We start from the raw sequence: 21,301 nt of genomic DNA, 5'->3' as shown, positions 1-21,301 counted from the left end.
CAGTTTAATTTCTTGGAAAGGCATGAATTGTCTTTTCTTATGATGTCTTAAAAGTATGATGGAATTGAATTGGAAATTATTTGTAATAGTAATACTTGTTATCAAAATTCAGTTAGGTAAGTTTGATGTGCAAGTTAAGGTTCTTGCATATCTCAAACAAAACAAAGTTAAAACCCAGTAACTTTTTTTTGTTTTCCTTTTTGTACCAGGGGGTGTTTAGCCACTGAGCCACATCCGAAGCCTTTTTTATTTTTTATTTGGGGACAGGTTTTACCAAGTTTCTTAGGGTCTTAATAAGTTGCTGAGGCTGACTTTGAACTTTCGATCCTCCTGTCTTAGCCTCCTGTACAACTGAAATAATAGGCATGTGTCACCATGGCTGGCCCTGGTAACCTCTTTGATTGTATTGGATTATGTTATTTTTCTGAACTTTGTTCATCACTATACTTATTTTTCCATGTTATTGCTTCCTGTTAATAAAAATAAAAATTGCCATCATTTAAAGCTGTTTTCCTTCTAGCCCATGATGTTAGGAGCATGGTGTCTGTGCAGTTTCTGTGTACTCTGGATTGTGTGTATGCATTAATCAAAGACAACAGGAATGCCTACTGGCTTTCTGGTTTCATTTGTAATTCAGCTATTGTGTAGGGTATGTTTGGTAATGTTTACTCTGTCATGTATAATGTGAGAGGTACAAGGAATGTTTGGAGTCATGGTGGGATACATGAGGAACACCAAGTGACTCCATTGGGTATGATTTTGTTGAAGCTGAATTAATTGATTGAGTGCAAGAAGCATGAGGAGTCAATATGATTAGGCATATGTTGATATATCTATATAGATCTTCTACTTAGTACTTTAAGCTGAATTTGCTTCAGCTCACGGCATACATTATAGCATCAACTCCCTTCAGTACTGCTATAACTAGTAAGCATTCAAGTATTTGAATATGATTTGTAGGTAACTCATTTTGTTTTGTGATCTTCACAAAAGCAAACTGACCTTTTTGCAGGTAATCCATTAATGTTCAGATGAGTTAAGGATAAATGAGACTTTTGGCTTCTGAGATAATCATATGAGGCCATGTGAATGCAAAACTTTATTTTTTTCTTTTATAAACAAAGTATGAACTATGATATTTTTAATTGGCTTGATTTTATTATAGGAAGAAGTACTATAAATGTTTTCGGTGTTTACATTTTTACATAGTAAATCTTTTATAGTCAACGTGATAGATTTCATAAATAAGGCACATTTCTTTTTTCCTAACATTAATGAAAAAAAGACATCAGTTTTAACTATTACTTTGGTTATTTATTTAGTTTTTTTTTTTTTTGTTCTCACTTCAGCTATTCCTGTGGGCATTTTTTTTTTTTTTGAGAATTTTAATATTTGTTTTTTAGTTTTTGGCCGACACAACATCTTTGTTTGTACGTGGTGCTGAGGATCGAACCCAGGCCGCACGCACGCCAGGCAAGCGCGCTACCGCTTGAGCCACATCCCCAGCCCGGCATTTTGTTTATAACATACAAAATCAATTAATAATGTGAAAAATTTATTTCTTTTTAGCATGTCATTATCCAATTTCTAATAAAAGAAGAAATCTACAACAAGAATCAAGTTCTGTTATTTTCTATAATTTACTATACATATGTGAGAGTTGCCTAGCTAAAATGTGATATCTCAGACCATTAAATATTTTACAAAATACCTTTAGTACCTTTTTATGGACTTTTTAAAAATATAGGTGACTTAAAATTTAAGCCAATAAAGAATTGTTGGAAGTATGCTTCCTGGCTTTGAATTTTAAATCCACCATGATTCTTGGGCAAGCTAATTAACTTTTTTATGTGGTTTTCATTTATCATTTTTTATAAGGGGATAATAATTATACCAGCCTCCAAGGATTGATTTATTAAATATAATGTGCCTAAGATAGTGCTCAGCACTTAGTAAGTCTATACATGTCCCTTTTAAACAAAATAATAAGTAGTAGAAAAGTGCTTCCTTAGTGTCAAAAGTAATGAGAATATATGTAATGGTATATTTTCTTATTCTCATCCTATTTCATGGAATAAGTGTTTATTAAACATTTGGGTTGGTAGTTGCAGTGATGAGTCTTTTTTTTCTCACTAACAAGTTTGTTAGTTTGGTTTCTCTAGAGAAACAGAACCAAGAGTTTGTGTGTTTGTTCCCCTACTTAAGGTGGTTCTATTTAAGATTCTTTTGACTTTTCAATGATACAAAAATAAGCATTCTGTAACAAACATACTTGGAATTTTAAAATTTGATCTTTTCTTGACCTAGTGATATGCAGTAAGGTACTCTTTCAGGATGCTTGACAGCTATGATGATTCATAGCTCCCAGTCTGCCATGTGATCACAAGGGTAAACATCCAATATTTTATAGTGTACTATGTGGCTAAGCTATGATGTTCAGTAGTGTTATGGTTTAGATATTAAATGCTTCCTCTATGCCCATGTGTTGTAGGGTTGGTCCTCAGGCCGTGGCACTCTTAGAAGGCAAAGGAACCTTTAGGAGGTAGGGCCTAGTTGGAAGAATTTATATCATTGGGGAAATGCCTTTGAAGTGTATGTGGGAAACATGACCCCTCATTTTCTTTTTCCTTTTTTCTTTTTCTTTCCGCTTTGCTCCACCACATGTTGCTAGCCATATTTTACTTGATTACAGGCCCAAAGTGATAGGGCCAAACATATATAGCCCAAAACCTGTGAAAAGTGAGCCAAAATATGTTTTTCCCCTTTAAGTTGTTTTTGTCAGCTATTTTGACACAGTGATGCAAATCTGAATTAACACAAGTAAGTTAGGTGCATTAAAAGCATTTCAACTTACAATATTATTAGTTTAACAATGGACTTATTGGGATATAATGGCATTGTCAGTTAATGAGCATACACCTTTTAATTTGTCCATCCACCTATCTTTGTTAAGGATTTATTGGCTACCTCCATTATGGACATAATGGAAAAGTTATAAGAACTGCTTTACTGCAGCAGGAGATCCCAAAGAATCAATGGGGCATGTTTTTAGTCTGAACGTTGGTATGTTTCATATCCAAGAAGAACCTGTTTCAGTTGGAGTTTGAAGGTAGGAATAAACTGATGTTCTGCCTTATGAAGGCAGATGTGAGGGTTTACTCCAAGGAGAGTTAGAATTTCTGTTTTATTCAGACCTTCAACTCCCCAGTGTGAGTAGGCATTATTTATTGTACTGATTCATGTGTTATTGGAATTATTCACATACTTAGAAACACTGTTGCAGACACATTTAGAATAATGTTTCACCAAATGTCTGGGTACCTTAAGTTTCTGTCATGTTGACTAATAAAAATAACTATAATAAATAAGTCTGGTTTAAGACTATCAGGTTAATACCACATATTAATGGAATAAAGGACAAATACCATATACTAATTCTAATAAATACAGAAAAATACAACACCCATTTCTATTTCTGGTGTCTTTTTAAAGTTATTTTCATCTTTTTTTTAAAAATAGATATGGCAGTAGAGTGTATTTTTGACATGCATTCATAGAGTATAACTTATTCTGATTATGATCCCAATACCCATTTTTTAAAATATATTTTTAGTTGTAGATGGGCACAATAATTTTATTTAATTAATTGATTTTTTATGTGGTGCTTAGGATTGAACCCAGTGTCTCACATGTGCAAGGAAGGCCCCCCCCCACCTTTTAAATTTATTTTTTAGTTTTCGGCGGAAGCAACATCTTTCTTTGTATGTGGTGCTGAGGATCGAAAATCTAATTGGCAAATGGCTGCACTAACTGTCATTCAGAGTGTTCTATCTTACTCTCTTCTGTATTCCAGCCTCTTCCATCTCAGGAGGAAGATTTCTATATTGTCATTTAATGGATAGCTGCTGCAACTTGTATTTGTTAAGTGGTTAAAGCAGCACATTCCATTTGTTTTTTTAAATTTGATGACAATTGATGGATTTTAATAGATAGCCACATCTAAAGAAATAAGTGAAACTATAGCCATGCAGTGATTTTCTTATTATACTTCTAGATGAATAATCTTTACTGTGATTATTGAATAAATTGTAGAAACATGAGCTTTTCTTTTTTTGGTGGAGAGCACACTAGAAGTTCATATGGGTAAATTGTTTTAAAGTGTTTTTTACCGTCTATCAGAACATGGGGCTGATACGAGCTAGTCATTATTGTTTTTTTGGAATTATTCCAGTTAGCATTTAAATATATTACAAATGCATGAGAATAAAAGGAAATATGGGTCATTAAAATTGTATTTCAGTGTGAAGCCCGTTTTTTACATTAGGATTGATTAATGAGTTTATGTAGAGTAAAAATAATTGTGATCTCACCAAATCACTTTCTGGATTTTATCTGTGGTGTCTTAGTCCTTCAGGGAGTAAAGGAGTTCTCTTGACAGAACTTGTTAATGGTTCATTACAACAGTGACCATTCTGGATTTCATTTGAATTAACCAATTTATTAGAGAATGGATATAGATTTTCTAATCTGAATTTTAGTTTATATTATTTGCTGGCCAAAAATAGTTCCCTAATATTTATGACATGCTGAATATTATTTAAAGCAGAATATCAATATTTGCTAATAAAACACAAGTCTCCTAATGAAAGATTCTGTAAAATGGTCTGGTTATTTAATTTTTAATGTAACTTATATAAATAGAAATGATGCATATCATTAAATAGTGAAAATATGATGAGTTAGCATTAGATTTTATTTTTGTCCTATTTCTTACACCCTGGCAATAATCTAATGTTTTAGCCTTCATTCAGCTAATAGTTATGGATCACATTTTATATGTTTTGACAGTGGTAAAACAGACATGAACCCTATCTTAAAGACTATAGCTTCTAATGCTGGAAATCTAAAAATACACCCAAAATGATTACACATTATGAAAGGTCATCTGAAGGAAAAGAATAAACCAAGATAATTTTATTGTGAGCTAAGAGACCAAAAGTGAGAGAGAAACTTTGTGTCACTTAAGGCAGGGGAATCTATGTGTGGAGCCATTTTGGGCCATATTTTCATTCCATGTCTGGTCTATTACCCCAAACTATTTCCTATTGCCCTTCTCAGCTTTGGATAAACCTTCCTTTCTTGTGTAACCCCATCTCCCTAAAAAACTAAATCTAAGGAAATGAGTGAATGAATCTCTCACATATGTATGTACATTTATATAACCCGTTTTCTCTACCTTATGGTAATACATTAACATCTCATAAAATATACTTCCATAAAATCAATTTTTTTTGTAGCTATACCATGACTTTCTTAAAGGAGGACAAGAAATTATTTTTTTTGTATACTTCAGATCTTTGATAAACAAAGGCTGAGTAGTATATTCTTAATGTTACGTTGGTGTATTAATTAATTAAAATTTATCTCCGAAAAAAATGATTTGCTCTTAATCGTCATAGATTACTTACATTTAACCACTTTATTATGTATTTTAAACATTTTGATACGTGTTGCTAAATTGTTGGCATGATTTTTTTTCTTAATTTGTTCCACACTGGTTCAATGTATATTTAGTTTGCTGTTTGTGAGTCCGAAGTCAAGTAAATAATGGTGATAATCATGGAAGTTATTTTTGTTGGTTACCTGTTGAGTTTAAACTGATTTAAATTCTATTTTTTCCATCTTGATATTTCGGAATAATAATGAATCTTCTTTCAAGAAATATTTCCCCATGCTTTTTTTCTGATTGATGCTATTTTAAGTTTTGCTAAAGAGAAATTATAGGAACAATTAAATCTTTTGTGTTTTCTTGCTTCTCTTTGTTATTCCTCTGATTTGTGTTGAATATATCTACTACTTCTGCACTTAATTTCGTGAAATAAATAACAGAGAAACATAGTAGCAGTGTTAGACATAGCCTCATGTTGAGTAGGAAACCAGAGATTGCTAAATAAAGTGAATCTGAGGTGGTGAATTATTTTCTTATACTATGATTGCTTGATTTTTCTAAGGAAGTTTAACTGAAAAGTATGGCTGTAACATAATTAATTTATTTTTATTTCCAAGAAGGTGTGTATCTTTTCTTATTTTGTGTTAAATTTTCATATTGTTTCTTATGTAGTGTTTTCATATTGTCAACAGTAAAAAGACTATTGTACTTCTTCTTAAAATCATTAATTTTTTGGTCTAGCCAAAATATTATGCCATTTCTGGTGTTTGAAGCAGTTCCAGAGAGTTTTCAGGGAGAATGTGACATGATCTAAATGCATGGATTGCAGATAGTATTTATGATTGGCTGCTAAAATAAATCAAGGTTTCAATTTTTCCTGAGACTCACTTTCAAAAATTCAGTATGGCATATAGGATTTATAAATATGGAAACCTAGAATTTTTTATTGTTATTAGTTGTTCAAAACATTACAAAGCTCTTGACATATCATATTTCATACATTTGATTCAAGCAGATTATGAACTCCCATTTTTACCCCGTATACATATTGCAGATTCACATCAGTTACACATCCACTTTTTTACATACTGCCATATGAATACTATTGTATTCTGCTGCCCTTCCTATCCTCTACTATCCCCCCTCCCCTCCCATCTTCTCTCTCTACCACATCTACTGTGATTCATTTCTCTCTTGTTTTTTTTCCCCTTTCCCCTCACTTCCTCTTATGTAATTTTGTATAACAATGAGGGTCTCCTTCCTTTACCATGCAATTTCCCTTCGCCCTCTCTTTCCCTCCCCTCTCTCGACCCTGTTTAATGGTGATCTTCTTCTCATGCTCTTCCTCCCTATTCTGTTCTTAGTTGCTCTCCTTATATCAAAGATGACATTTGGCATTTGTTTTTTAGGGATTGGCTAGCTTCACTTAGCATAATCTGCTCTAGTGCTATCCATTTCCCTGCAAATTCCATGATTTTGTCATTTTTTAGTGCAGAATAATCCTCCATTGTGTATAAGTGCCACATTTTTTTTTATCCATTCATGTATTGAAGGGCATGTAGGTTGGTTCCACAGTCTAGCTATTGTGAATTGTGCTGCTATGAACATCATTGTAGCAGTATCCCTATAGTACGCTCTTTTAAGGTCTTCAGGGAATAGTCCGAGAAGGGCAATAGCTGGGTCAAATGGTGGTTCCATTCCCAGCTTTCCCAGGAATCTCCATACTGCTTTCCAAATTGGCCGCACCAATTTGCAGTCCCACCAGCAATGTACAAGTGTACCCTTTTCCCCACATCCTCGCCAGCACTTGTTGTTGTTTGACTTCATAATGGCTGCCAATCTTACTGGAGTGAGATGGTATCTTAGGGTGGTTTTGATTTGCATTTCTCTGACTGCTAGAGATGGTGAGCATTTTTTCATGTACTTGTTGATTGATTGTATGTCCTCCTCTGAGAAGTGTCTGTTCAGGTCCTTGGCCCATTTGTTGATTGGGTTATTTGTTATCTTATTGTTTAATTTTTTGAGTTCTTTGTATACTCTGGATATTAGGGCTCTATCTGAAGTGTGAGGAGTAAAAATTTGTTCCCAGGATGTAGGCTCCCTATTTACCCCTCTTATTGTTTCTCTTGCTGAGAAAAAACTTTTTAGTTTGAGTAAGTCCCATTTGTTGATTCTTGTTATTAACTCTTGTGCTATGAGTGTCCTATTAAGGAATTTGGAGCCTGACCCCACAATATGTATATTGGAGCCAACTTTTTCTTCTATCAGACCAGAGTCTCTGATTTGATATCAAGCTCCTTGATCCATTTTGAGTTAACTTTTGTGCATGGCGAGAGAAGGGGATTCAATTTCATTTTGTGACATATGGATTTCCAGTTTTCCCCGCACCATTTGTTGAAGATGCTATCGTTCCTCCATTGCATGCTTTTATCCCCTTTATCAAATATAAGATAGTTGTAACTTCGTGGATTAGTCTCTGTGTCCTCTATTCTGTACCATTGGTCCACCCGCCTGTTTTGGTACCAGTACCATGCTGTTTTTGTTACTATTGCTCTGTAGTATAGTTTGAAATCTGGTATCGCTATACCTCCTGATTCACGCTTCCTGCTATTCTGGGTCTTTTATTTTTCCATATGAATTTCATGATTGCTTTATCTATTTCTACAAGAAATGCAATTGGGATTTTGATTGGCATTGCATTAAACCTACAGAGAACTTTTGGTAATATCGCCATTTTGATGATGTTAGTTCTGCCTATCCATGAACAGGGTATATTTTTCCATCTTCTAAGATCTTCTTCTATTTCTCTCTTTAGGGTTCTGTAGTTTTCATTGTATAAATCTTTCACCTCTTTTGTTAGGTTGATTCCCAAGTATTTTATTTTTTTTTTTGAGGTTATTGTGAATGGGGTGTTTTTCCTCATTTCCATTTCAGAAGTTTTGTCGCTGATATACAGGAATGCCTTTGATTTATGCGTGTTGATTTTATATCCTGTCACTTTGCTGAATTCATTTATTAGTTCTAGTAGTTTCTTTGTAGACCCTTTTGGGTCTTCTAGTTATAGAATCATGTCTTCTGCAAATAGTGATAATTTAAGTTTTTCTTTTCCTATTTTTTTGCCTTTAAGGAAACCTAGAATTTATTCAAAATCTATTTTTTCCTCCTGAAGAAGAGCACCCTTAATTTATACTATCTAGAAGTTCTCTTCTGGGAAATGCCTCATGGCTGGGTGGCATTAATTTTTATTAATTCCCCCCCACCCTTGTTTACTGTGACCCATACCCCCTTCTTCCTTTTAAAATGTTTTTCTTTATTAACTTTTTTTCTGTGTTTATACTAGAATTTGAGCTATGAAAAATGATGGAGGAGGGTAAGGGATTCTGTCTGCATCCCATTCTTGCACTAGTGGAAAAAGCTGAGCATCACCAACACCATCAGTCCAATGGTATTTAATGCAGCAAGCATTCCTATTGTGAAATCTGTCTAGTTCTGTATTCTGGCTCTTTGATTACTCAATCTCTTTTCTAAGTGAATGGGAAATTGAAAATCTGAGAGGCTGGTGTGTCATATACCAAATCTTGCATTACTTGAAATTTTTTTTCCCATTTACCAACTTTAAGCTATACCAAAAGTTACTTAGCAGTTTTGTGCCTCAGTATCTCATCCATCAAGTATGATGATTCAAGTGAATTACTTCGTTAGGTTCAGACTGGGTGTGGGATGATCCTCTAATTTTGTCCATTGGGACTAGAAATGTACTCAGGGGCAGAGTGCTTGTCCAGCATGTCAGTGGCCTGGGGTACAGTCCTCAGCACTTTAAAAGAGAGGAATTGAAAGAAATATTAGCAAAAACTCCACCATGGAAGTTAATATATCTGAGCATCTTGGTAAAAAATGTTAGAAGTAATTGTTGTTTATTTCCATTTCATGCCTGCTTCTCTCTTATGTGATATTACAGACCCTCACGAAAAAAAAATTATTTTATAGGTCCTTAAGAGAGTGCAGAGCTCTATTTTTAATTGATCCTGCCTAAGTTTATCATTGGTATGAGTTGTGAGATAGAGTGCATGAATGTAGCACAAAATAACTTCATCTGCCCCTGAATAATAAGAGTTCAGTTTCATGCTGTTTTACATGGCACAGTAGGAATGGATTGTTTAATATTGGTAACTCTGATTTTCCTCAGCCTCTCTATCAGATATTCAGTTAAGTATTGAGAAACAGAAATTCAAAATAATTTCTATGAAATATTTTGGAAACCTCTGGAGCCAACTATTTGAATCCATTTCCCATTTTTAAATAGATTTTTGGCTGTTCGAATAGCGTTCTCATGGGTCAGAAAGATTGAATTTCTAGTCGCATACCTTAAATTGCTTTATAATTGTATTATTTTGTAAGAAAGACATATCCTGGCAATGTGAAGACTGAAAATACTTGGAAGAAATTAATCCGAATGTATTAGAAGTAGGAGAGGACAAAAGCTATTTTGGAAAATTGTTAGTTGGACTTGGTAAGTTCTATCAACAACCATGATAGTATGCATAAAAATAAAAAATAATCTCAGGCATTAGTTATCAACTTGATTTTAATTTGGTTGTGGATCATAGATAAGGAAGTTTAATATGAAAAAGTGTGGTCCATATTTAAATTAGTGAGCATTTTAAATGTATTGAACATGTTTGAAATTTCTACTGGGTTGGGTAAGAGTTTATGAGTTCTAGATTTGAATCTGCAAAGGGTATTACTTATTGGGTATGTTATTTTGTAATTCAATATAAATTCTCTGAGCCTGTATTCCCTCCCATATATTTTAGAAAGGTTATATATACAAACAAATATTTTTAAGGGCCTCTTTTTCTTTAGATATTTATAATACAATTCTCAATAAGAAACACCATATGTAATTTGATGGTTTAAAAAACAGTGGTAAGGGAAGGTCATATATTACAGAGTATCTGAAATAATTCACAGTAGTGATTCATTAGAACTAGAATATGAAATTTTGTTCTGGTATTGTACCTTTTTACTACGAGTATAGGAAATATATTTTTGTCTTTTAGAAAAATTCTAAAACACATTATTCTTTAATTCTGTGAGGGAAACCTAGACTTGCTGAAAAGTGCTCTGGATATCTAGTTGGAGACTCCGGTGTTTTCAAGTGTATTGTGAACCTTGACATTGTGAGGGTTTTGTGAGCTCCACTGATTTTGCAGGGGAAAACAGAATTTAGGCCTCCTATATCCTTTGTTTCCTTAACAGATATATGCTCAAAAGGAAATCATCTTTGTGGTTTTTCTACACTGAGTTTATTGATTAATATTGATCTTAAAATTTTATTTCTTTTTTTTCCTCCTGCTTAGTCAGTATAAATATAATACTATTGTTTATTTTTCATGTTATTTATTCTTAAATGATTTATGAAATGCATCCCAGGCGATCATGGGCAAATAAAAAATTTTTCACCATAATTAGATCTGTACTTTGAAAATTCAGTTTCCCATGCTATTATAGTTCTTGTAAATGTAATTTGAATTAGTATAAAATTTTCTTCCAATATTGTGTAGGTGGTAAATATGTGAATGAACAAAAATTAAATAGTACATAGAGGAAATAAATCCATGTTGTGTTAACTTTACACATTTGGAGTTTATCAGTTTATTCATCATTAATTGTCTGGTGAACATTTCAGAAACAAAACTGTTTCAATAATTTTTGTGGCATCTTGTTAGTTTGGGTACTAATACAAATAATAGAATAATGTTCTGTCATATGTAAAGGCTTTAAGCAGCACAATGCTTCCATTATATAAAATTGTTTCTATTCAGTGTTTCTTAGTAACCCTTTTAGACATGCTTCTAATAATTTAATTGATCCCTTTGATAAATTGATCAATTTGATTGTATAGTGGGAAATTTTTTTCTCATTCACATTTAGGATAAGAATGAACTTGATCACAAGTATAGGAGAAAAAGCCTTGGGTCTCCTGGATTCCTCTCAGTTTATGACTTAATGAGGCAATTTCCAGAACAACTGGATCTTTTTCCTCATTTGAGTTTGATATAATGCAGTAAAAATCTACTGTTTATATTGGGTTGGGAGTTTTTGTCGATATGAGATATAGATGAAGATTCAGGAGTAGTAGTGTGTTAATAGTAATGTGTTTTATGTATGTATGTATGTATGTATGTATGTATTTATTTATTTATTTTTGTATCTGGCGCTGAGGATTGAACCCAGTACCTCACGCATGTGAGGCGAGTGCTTAGCCACTGAGCTACAGCCCCAGCCCCATGTGTTTTAATTCTAACGAACCACCAGAATGTTATCTTTGTACATGTAGAGAATGGGTCAGCAGGGTGTTTATGGTTTAACCATAATGAAATTGAAAATTGATAAAAGAGTTAAAGAATTTGAAAAATTCAAAGAGATGCAAACCTAGGAGAATAAAGAGTAGATTGTAGATTAGTTTGTCAGGAGATCTAGTTAAGAAAGACTCCTGATTTATATTAAATATTTAATACCCATATTCTACAGTGAAAAAATTTCTTGATGCTGTAATCCCAGCGGCTCAGGAGGCTGAGACAGGAGGATTGTGAGTTCAAAGCCAGACTCAGCAATGGCGAAGTGCTAAGTAACTCAGTGAGACTCTGTCTCTAAATAAAATACAAAATAGGGCTGGAAGTATGGTTGAGTACCCCATCCCTGCATTCGATCCATAGTATTTCCATTCCCCAACATTCTTGATGCTTTACCCATAAAATTGCCTAAATTTTTATATATCTATATCTATATATTGAAGGTTGCAAAGTTGATTAGTATTAAATTATCTATGTGATTGTGAAGAGTTCGTAAGTTCAATCCCTGGTACAAAAAAAAAAAAAAAAAAAAAAAGAAAAGAAAAGGGGTGTATGTATGATATGTCAATACATTCTATGATCATGTATAACTAAACCTAGTTACTCATTTGGCTCTAATTAATTATCACAGGTAGTCATCTTCCTGGTAATAAGAGATTACTATGCCTAACACTTAGCAATGTTCTTTTATTATTTAATGTTAAAATAATCAATGGTTATTATGAATTATGAATAATTACACCTGTGGCAATATGCTCTGAGTCTTTGTATCTTAACAAAAGAAAGTTTTTAGAAATCTAGGAAATAGAAAATATGTCCTTTCTATTTGTTATTTTTTAAATTTTTTAAATTGTAGACAAACAGAATGCCTTTATTTTATTTGCTTGTTTTATGTGGTACTAAGGATCGAACCCAGTGCCTCACATGTGCTAGGCAAGCGCTCAGCCACTGAGCTACAATCCTAGTCCTTCTATTCGTTCTTAATATGAGAAATATGAAATACTCTTCAGAGGGCAACTTAAATAAACTGTGTGGTTCCCAAAGCCAATGAAGGCAATTTTATTGAATATGTTGTATTTTACAATTTTTTTACACAGTACCCTATTTTCATAGCTTATTTATTGGGTGCTGTTAGGCAGTCTTGCTGTGTTGGTTAGACAAGAGAACAGATTTTTATCCTACTACAGAATGTATCTAATGTAGCAATTGCATTTGAAGATAATTAGTAGATGGCCTTCAAGAACAATAATTTTAGGGGTTCGGAGGTTAGAATTTGATTTTAAAATATAGGATATTTCAAACCAACCTTTTCTTTTTGAATTATTAATTTGAGTTTCATATGGAAACAGAGTAAATATTTTGCTTGATTTTCTTTGGTTCAAAGTATGAGTCCTTTTGGTTAACTAATTAAAGTGGTTTATTATAAAGGTTAGTGTCCTAGGTTTAAAAGGATAGGATAGGAAAGGGTAGGCGTGGACATAGAAACTATTCATCCATCAGCAGAAGACAATAATATGTTCTTTATTTTGACATTTAAAAATCTTTAAAAGAAGAGTTAGCCATCAATATCTAACCAGGACCCTTCTCTACAGTTGTTGTTTTCAATAAATCTAATCTATCCTATAGATTGGGCACTTTTCATAACTGATGGGAAGTTAATAACCTGACTTTTCAGAATTTTAAATTTTAGGCATAATGTTTTCTTTATTTTGATATATTCATTGTTGAAATTCATTGAAATTTTGTTTTTAAACAAGAAAAGAAACACTTCCCACCCTTAAGTACTGCAAATTATTCTCCAGTTTTGAAATTCAAGTGGATATTTTCTCGTGTCTTCCGAATCTATATACAAATAGCCAGGTAACACTAATCTCTTCTATTATGAGTTTTTTTTTTTTTTAATAATGGTTAAAGAAATAGCATGAGTTAAGCCTTTGCTCCTTTCTTTACTATACATTACAGGGTCTTATGTTTGATGCCTGGATAACACATATTTAGTTATGCTCCTTTCCCCTCCATTAATACCTCCCTTGTCCTGCCTTTCAGTTGTTCATTTGAAATGGGAAGCCAAGGAGTCTAGTGTAGTTGAAGCACTTTATCCACCAGAACTTGAAGACCACCAGAATTATCTCACCTTAACACAATGACTCTTTCTCTTGTTTTATGTCATTCCCACACAAGTTCAGAATATGTGTTTGATTTTTTTTATATGCCTTGCCTCTCAAGAACAATTGTTTATATATGGCAGCCAGATTCTAATCTCCATCAACTTTCTCAATAAGGCAAAACATAACTCTAGGCACCTCTGTGATTTTGTGCTTATAGCAGTATAAATCAATTTGTGTAAGGCATATTCTATTTTTAGGAATAGTCACTTAAATAGAATTTGTAGTCATGTTTTTAAACTGCAAAAAAATTAGTCTTTATGTTAACTCCGTAAGAGTGGATTCTAATTTTTTTTCTGATGGGGGTACTTACAAGGGGTTAAAAGTTCTTAAATTCATTGTTTAGTGTTAAAGCTGTGGGTTGAGCTCCATCTTTTAAGAACCATACTGTGTTATATCATGAGCCTTATGTTCCTCAGCAAAATGAAGACTTATTTTTCTTATCTTTCAATGCACAATAATCATAATAAACATAATTTTGAAGGAATGATCTTATGCCATAGCAGCCTGATGGTGTCATATGGCTCAGTCCTCTGCACTTGCTACTCTACCATTGGATTCCTTTTTTGTTGTGCTGACTTAGTGCCTTTGATTCCAGAATGGCAGCATTTCTGTTGGTATACAGTTCTCTAAATCCTTGTTAGTAGTAGGCAATCCATGGATGTGAAATCCATTGGTTTCTAAAGAGTTCTGAAGCTTATTCAAAGTCTGGGAGCCAGATGTACACAAATTAGTGTACCATCCGATCAAATGAGATGACCATCAAGCTCTAGGTTTTGCTTTGTTTATTTTTTCTTAAGCCCTTTTCCTCAGAAATATTATTCTGCACTTTACTGGCCCACTTCCCCTCGGGATGCTAGCACCGTAGTCATTCTCAGGCCTAAATTAGCTCATTAAAAGAGGGAGCATCACTGTTTTCCAGTATTTTATGTTTCCTCCTGAAGCAAAATTTGTAACATTGTAAGGAAATAAAGATTCTGTTGATGAGACATGCTTTCATTTTTCCCCCTTTAGTTGAAAGATTGCATCTTTAACCAAAATACCTTTAAAATTTTCAGGATCCTCATTTTCCACATTCCGAAGGGATGATACCCTAGAACTCTCACTATATACAGTTAATAATGTAAATTAGTGTTGTAGGTGAATAGTATTAGATTCTGAACAATTGGTACAATTTGCATTCAGTGTTAAGGTAAATTTTTCTTGGCTGATGATTGGTGAGCAGGAAACTGTTGTGGTAGAAGAAGAGTTGAGGAAAGGAAGCATTGGGTACCTTTGGGCTCCAGTGACCTTAGTTGGAGAGGAGTATTCATGTTGCCTTGCACTGGGAGAGAAACCTGAAGATCTCACGGATAAAGTCATATCTTGGAGGCATTGAATCCAACACTCAAAAGTTTAGACTTTATTCTAAAGGCAAAGAAGGGTGAATGTATTGTATTAAACTGAATAATGAAAGATCACAGTCTGTTTGAGGGATCTTAAAGAAATCATTATAAAGATGGGTTAATGCTAGAAGAATCTACAGGCAGGGAAATAAGTTAGCTTTGTTTTGCTTACTCTAGGATTCAAGGTCTGACAGCGAAGTTGGAAGTATGCTGGCAGTAGGAATTGATGCAGTAGGCATTTCAGAGGAAGTGACGTGAATTTTTTGGGTGACGGAGCAAGGAGGAATGAGCAAATGTTGACTAGGCATATAGGAGAGTGGAAGTGTCATGGTTTCATAGATGTTTACTATGAATGTAGGATAGGGGAGAATCATGGTAGCAACAAATCGATAGTGATAGAATAAACATGTGTTTGCAGTTGACAAAGTTAATTTTAGATATGTTGCCAGTATGCAATTATCTAGACCCTTATCAATCTTCTTGGAAATTCATGTACAGACAGAAAGGTCCTGCACAGATGTTTCCTGGCTGGCCACATTGCTGTTTCTGGTTTGTGCTGAGGTGCTTGGATGGATCTATGTTTCCTATGTTTTATATATTTAGAAAAAGTTTGTCCATTAATATTATACTCCATGAAGGAAAATTTGAGGCTTGAAATTAATTAGGTTTTAAAATTAGTTTGCATAGAAGCGATAATTTTATCACTAGTATATGGAGAATCTTGTCAAGGCTAGCATTTAGTCACCAGATGTGTGAAGATTTGTCAAGGTATAGCAGTTAAATCTTGGAAACTATTTACTACCATTTCAGTGATAAGGCAAAACATAACTCTAAGCCCTAATGCTTAGAGTGCTGGCCTCAGTATAATAAAACTTGTGTGAAGTCTTTATAGGAAACTTGTTTTATATGGTGTGATTATGTACTCATGAATATCAAGGCTGTAATGAATTCAAAATTTTCTTTTCTTTGAACTTCCATCTAACTCTCTGCTTTTCATTGGTTGATATTATATTTGATGTGATATCAAGAGACTTTATTTGTTCCTAAGTTTGTTTACAGCATGAGAGTTTATTTGTTTAAATCGGAATATAATTAAAGTCCATCTTAGAAAATTGATCTCATCTTAATTGTTTAAATTATTCTAATCAAACTTTATATGTTTGCTGACAGCCCTGGTTTGTTAGTCACTTTTATTGTACTACAGTGAAATATCAGAGAGAACTAACTTACAAAAAGTTGTAGCATTTCAAAATTCAAGATAATCAGACCCCATTTGTTTGGCCTTTGGTGACATATTATGGCAGGAGCACAAGTAGGAGCAAACAGTCACACCTCCAACAAGAGGAGAAAGAAAGATGGTAGATAGGACTGGGCCTGCTTTTTTTTTTTTTTTTCTAACAAGACTTTCAAAAGAAATAACAAGGGAACATGTTTTATATGGTGTGATTATATACTCATGAATATCAACTTAACACAGGAAATACCTCATTCTCTCAGTGACCTGAGGAACTCCCTTTCAACTCCATCTCCTGAACATTTTGTCACCTGCCACAGTACTACCCTGGAGACCAGCCCTTAAACATATGGGCCCTTGGGGGACTCTGAGAACACTGCCTACCCACAACATCATGTTTTCAGACTTACAGAACTCCCAGCATTCAGTTCATTGATGCATCCTTTTCATGGGAGGCTAATCCTTCTGCTGTAGGCAAGCTTTCAAGTGTGTGCACTTTGAGTTTTACCTGGTATAAAGTTCCCTATGAATTGTACAAAGTATTTTCACATCTTATTTTCCTGTTCATAAATGTCAATATATATGTCCTCACCTGTGTTCTGAAGAAATTGGGTGTATCACTCACTGAATGTTTGAAAATGTAAAGCATTCTACCTATGTAGTGACTAAATATTCACATATTCATATATGGTACATTAAAGGGCTGGCTGCATGTGATTTTATGTTTATTGCAAATATAAATATAAATATGATTTTATTTCATTGCAAATTTATTGAAATCATTTGCTTGTATTTTAGTGCACTTGCAGGAAAGACATGGTGAAAATTTCTATGGATATCTTTGTGAGGAAATTTCAGCCAGACAGATATCAGCTTTGGAAACAAGGAAAGGATATATACACCATTGATCATACAAAGCCCACTCCAGAATCCACCCCTGAGGTGAAAGCATGGCTGCAGAGGAGGAGGAAAGTAAGAAAAGCATCCCGGAGGTAATGACCACCACTGCTACTTCATCTTGCTTGTCGTATTTACTCAATTAAAATGGATCAATTACCATGATATCTTCAAGGGAATTTTTAAAACTTATTTATTTATTATAAGTTTGCTTAATATCTTACTGAAAATTTGAGGCAAGGTGATTTTAAATTTTTGGTATGTATTACAAATGTAGGAAGATATATATATTGTATTTGAGAATATTTCTGAAGTCAGTGTAGAGCTTCTTAGACTCTGTACACTAATCTATTTCAGTGTTGGTCAAGTCCTCTGCATTCATTTCCATATTTTAATCATTTCAGTAACTTGATTTCTAACACTTTCATTTATTGCCAGTTTCATTTCAGGATTTGTCAAATATCTGATATACATTTTTTATTTAGATGCTTGTATTGTACTTCATTTTATATATGTAGTTTTATTCTGTATAGTACATAAAGCAGAGCATGTCCTGTTTGTGCAACTTGATTGTCCTTGTGAGCTGTATTTTCCATTCCCTTTTTGTGGCTAGGGCCATTTCAAAAGTTTAGGTCTTCTATGGGCATCTAGCCATTTAAAAACCCATTGAATAGGGTGTGTGCTATGTTGCTCAGATCCTTAGGCTACCTTTTAACTCTTATGTTTTTCAGATTTATTTTAAATTTTTCTCTTCAATATTGCTCATTGTTTTTCTTTCAGATTGTAAAAGTAATATTTGAGCTTTGGAGAACATTTGTAAAATAAGGAAAAGAATAATGAAGGAATCCCAAATCACCCATAACCTCACTTCCCAGAGATAACCAGTCTTATCATTTTATATATATCCTTTACATATATATTCATTATATACCTTTCCAAAATTGGGGCCATCCTTTATTAACAATTCAATGACCAGTTCTGTGAGTGTATTTTTCATGTAATTAAATGGATTTTTTACAAGATATTTTTTAATGCCTGCATGTATCTAATCTCCCTGCATTTGGACCTGTAGCTTGTTTCTACATTCTTGCTATTAACAAAATAACACTGTAATTTATAATCTTTGCCCACACTTCTAATGCTTATTTTCTGACTCTTTCTTTTCTTCCCCCTAACATTTATTTTCTGTTATTTTAGAGTGGTAGTGAGTGGAGAACCTTAACAACATGGAGTCAAACTTTCACAATTTATAAGAGAGAAACCTGAGGCAGAGAACTAGCCAATAGCTGATTTAAAACTCAGGCGTTGCTATTTTACCCTTTAGTGTAGAGCAGTGGTTTTCACAGTATTATTTTTCAATTTAGTTTAGTGGTCAGGGTCCATATTTTATAAATAGGAAGTAAATTAGAATAAAGAGTACAATAGTGCCTCTCGTGGTAATGGTAAGTATTAACACGTGTGAGCATGTGTTTATGTGTGTTATGTTGCTATTTAAAATGTGTGTAACTTACTATGTTTAACTTATTATGGGTGCCTTCACACAATGTTTAAGTAATACTAGAGATTCAGTGCTTTGAAAAATGTGTTAATCCACATTATCAAAAAAGTAGGAATAGTCAATCTTGGCAGTAGACACACCCATGGAACATAGTGCGTAGTGCGAAATGCTGTTTTACTGGACCGAAAGCAATACTTCATTTAGGTATATGACCCAGTTTCCTAGTTGTTAACCACAGTGGGTTTTTTGAGTTGATATGGAACATAGATTTTGTGATATTGAAAACATCTGTTAGTAGTTTCAAATAATTAATGGAGCTAGGTAGAAAACCTAATGTTTAGTAGCTTATTGGATATGCTCAGCCTATGATGCAAAGTGATTGCTCTTCAGTAAAACCCTATATAGGGAAGTCCAACAAATGAATTGATTTCTTGAAATATCAAAGTGATATTAGCCACCATATTTTACATGTATTACATTTATCATACTGTGAAGATTTTCCATTGCATGTATTCTCAATAAAAGTGATGATACCACTATGGTTACTGCCATCAGCAGCAACCACAGCTAATTTATATGGGGTTTCCCTAGATATTCCCTTTAACTCACATCTCTGCCCTCCTTGGCTTCCTACATTTCTTAGTTTGTGGTGTTTTCTCCTGTGTGTATAATACCTGCCATCACGTGTGTGAATGTTTAGGTTTTGAGCACAGTTGCTTTGAGGTGATTTGTGATTGCTCCTAATTGTTATTATGTCATATACCAGATATATGTATGTTAAAACTCTGAAGTGCCTTATAGGAGAGTACTAATGTGGAGATAAACAAAAATAGTGTCTAATCTGAATAAGCTGATAAAAGACATTAAATATATACATTTATTTTTCCTGCCATAATACCTTTAACTACTGATCATTTGGAATTTAATCTGAACGATTTTACACTTGCCTGAGAAATATAGAAAAATTGGGAAAATGGTCACTAGTTCATCTTGAAATATGAATAATTTACAGTATATTTATAAGATCACTGATTTTTTTCTCTTCCTTTTTTCACTATCTAAATAATATTTTGTGTTGATTTTTATTTTCCCGGTCTTATCATTTTTTACTTTTTTATTTTCAGACTTTTATTTATTTAAAGAATTTGTATTTAGTTTTTTAGACTGATACATGAAAACATAAAAGTTTTACATATTAATGGGATAGTATGTGATATATCCATACATGTGTACATTGTGTTCAAATCAGGGCAAACATTTGTCTCCTCAAACATTTTTGCATGGTGAATATATATATATATATATTAAGGAAACTTTCTTCTAGGTTTTTTAAATAGATGATACTTCATCACAGTCTATGTTTACTGTACAAATATTCTATAATATTTTAACGTGATTCTTTTTTACATAAATGTTTAATCAATTTTTTAAAGTTTTTAAAATTTAAATTTTTAGTTAACTAGTATTAAAACTGTTAAGATTAATATTCAGGTTTAATGTGAAGTTTGTCTTTGCATTGTGATCATTTGTAAGCAAATGAATAGGAATGTTTGTATCAGCATGTATTTTTTTCATATCATATACTGTCTTTCCTCTCTAACAACCACTTCTCTTGGTTATAGCTTCCAGTGCAATAGGTCTCATTCTAAAAGGCCTAAGGCTGAGGAGGATGAGGAGGTGTCTGCAGATGTCGATGAGGCAGAGGACCCTAATCATGATGTAGGCATGGAGGACCTCAAGGTCAGAGAAAAGCCAGAAGCAGCAGCAAAGCTAGGTAACACAGAAGCACCTTCAGAAGACAGGGTGCAAATGGATCAGCACTTCTCAGATAATATCAATGTTTCAGGTGAGAAAATATTTGATTATATTTCACCCATAAGTAGTAGGTGTTTGATGATCTAATGCCTTAAATCTATGTTCAGTAGTATAGTTTTCTTAATTACCCACCTTGCTCATCAATAACTATCTTATATAGGGTTATTTAACCAGGAAGCCAAGAGACTGTTATATTAAAAGTAACATGCAACACTGCTTATTTATTTATTTATTTATTTATTTATTTATTTTTAATTTTTTATTGTTGGCTGTTCAAAACATTACATAGTTCTTGATATATCATATTTCACACTTTGATTCAAGTGGGTTATGAGCTCCCATTTTTACCCCATATACAGATTGCAGAATTACATCAGTTACACATCCATTGATTTACATATTGCCATACTAGTGTCTGTTGTGTTCTGCTGCCTTTCCTATCCTCTACTATCCCCCTGCCCCTCCCCTCCCCTCCCCTCTTCTCTCTCTGCCCCCTCTACTG

The 21,301-nt window shown here is 33.4% G+C and overlaps 1 protein-coding gene across 14 annotated transcripts in view; it reads left to right on the top strand.

Moving 5' to 3' along the window:
• Kdm4c (lysine demethylase 4C) overlaps positions 1-21,301 on the top strand; it is a 387,556-nt gene that overhangs the window by 191,936 nt on the left and 174,319 nt on the right. For 13 of the 14 annotated variants that reach the window (XR_007349008.1, XR_007349009.1, XR_007349010.1 and 10 more), the window contains 2 exons: positions 17,388-17,581; positions 20,607-20,830. Coding sequence is in view for 11 of the 14 variants with exons in the window: in XM_048806786.1 (XP_048662743.1) it covers positions 17,388-17,581; positions 20,607-20,830 (418 nt within the window). In the remaining 3 variants the exon portion in view is untranslated. Of the gene's footprint in view, positions 1-17,387; positions 17,582-18,266; positions 20,076-20,606; positions 20,831-21,301 lie in introns of those variants that run through there. The other variant, XM_048806795.1, reaches the window with a different exon arrangement.

Source organism: Marmota marmota, unplaced genomic scaffold, assembly GCF_001458135.2.
Source record: "Marmota marmota marmota unplaced genomic scaffold, marMar, whole genome shotgun sequence".
NCBI lineage: Eukaryota > Metazoa > Chordata > Mammalia > Rodentia > Sciuridae > Marmota > Marmota marmota.
This window is presented reverse-complemented; position numbering and strand designations above follow the sequence as displayed.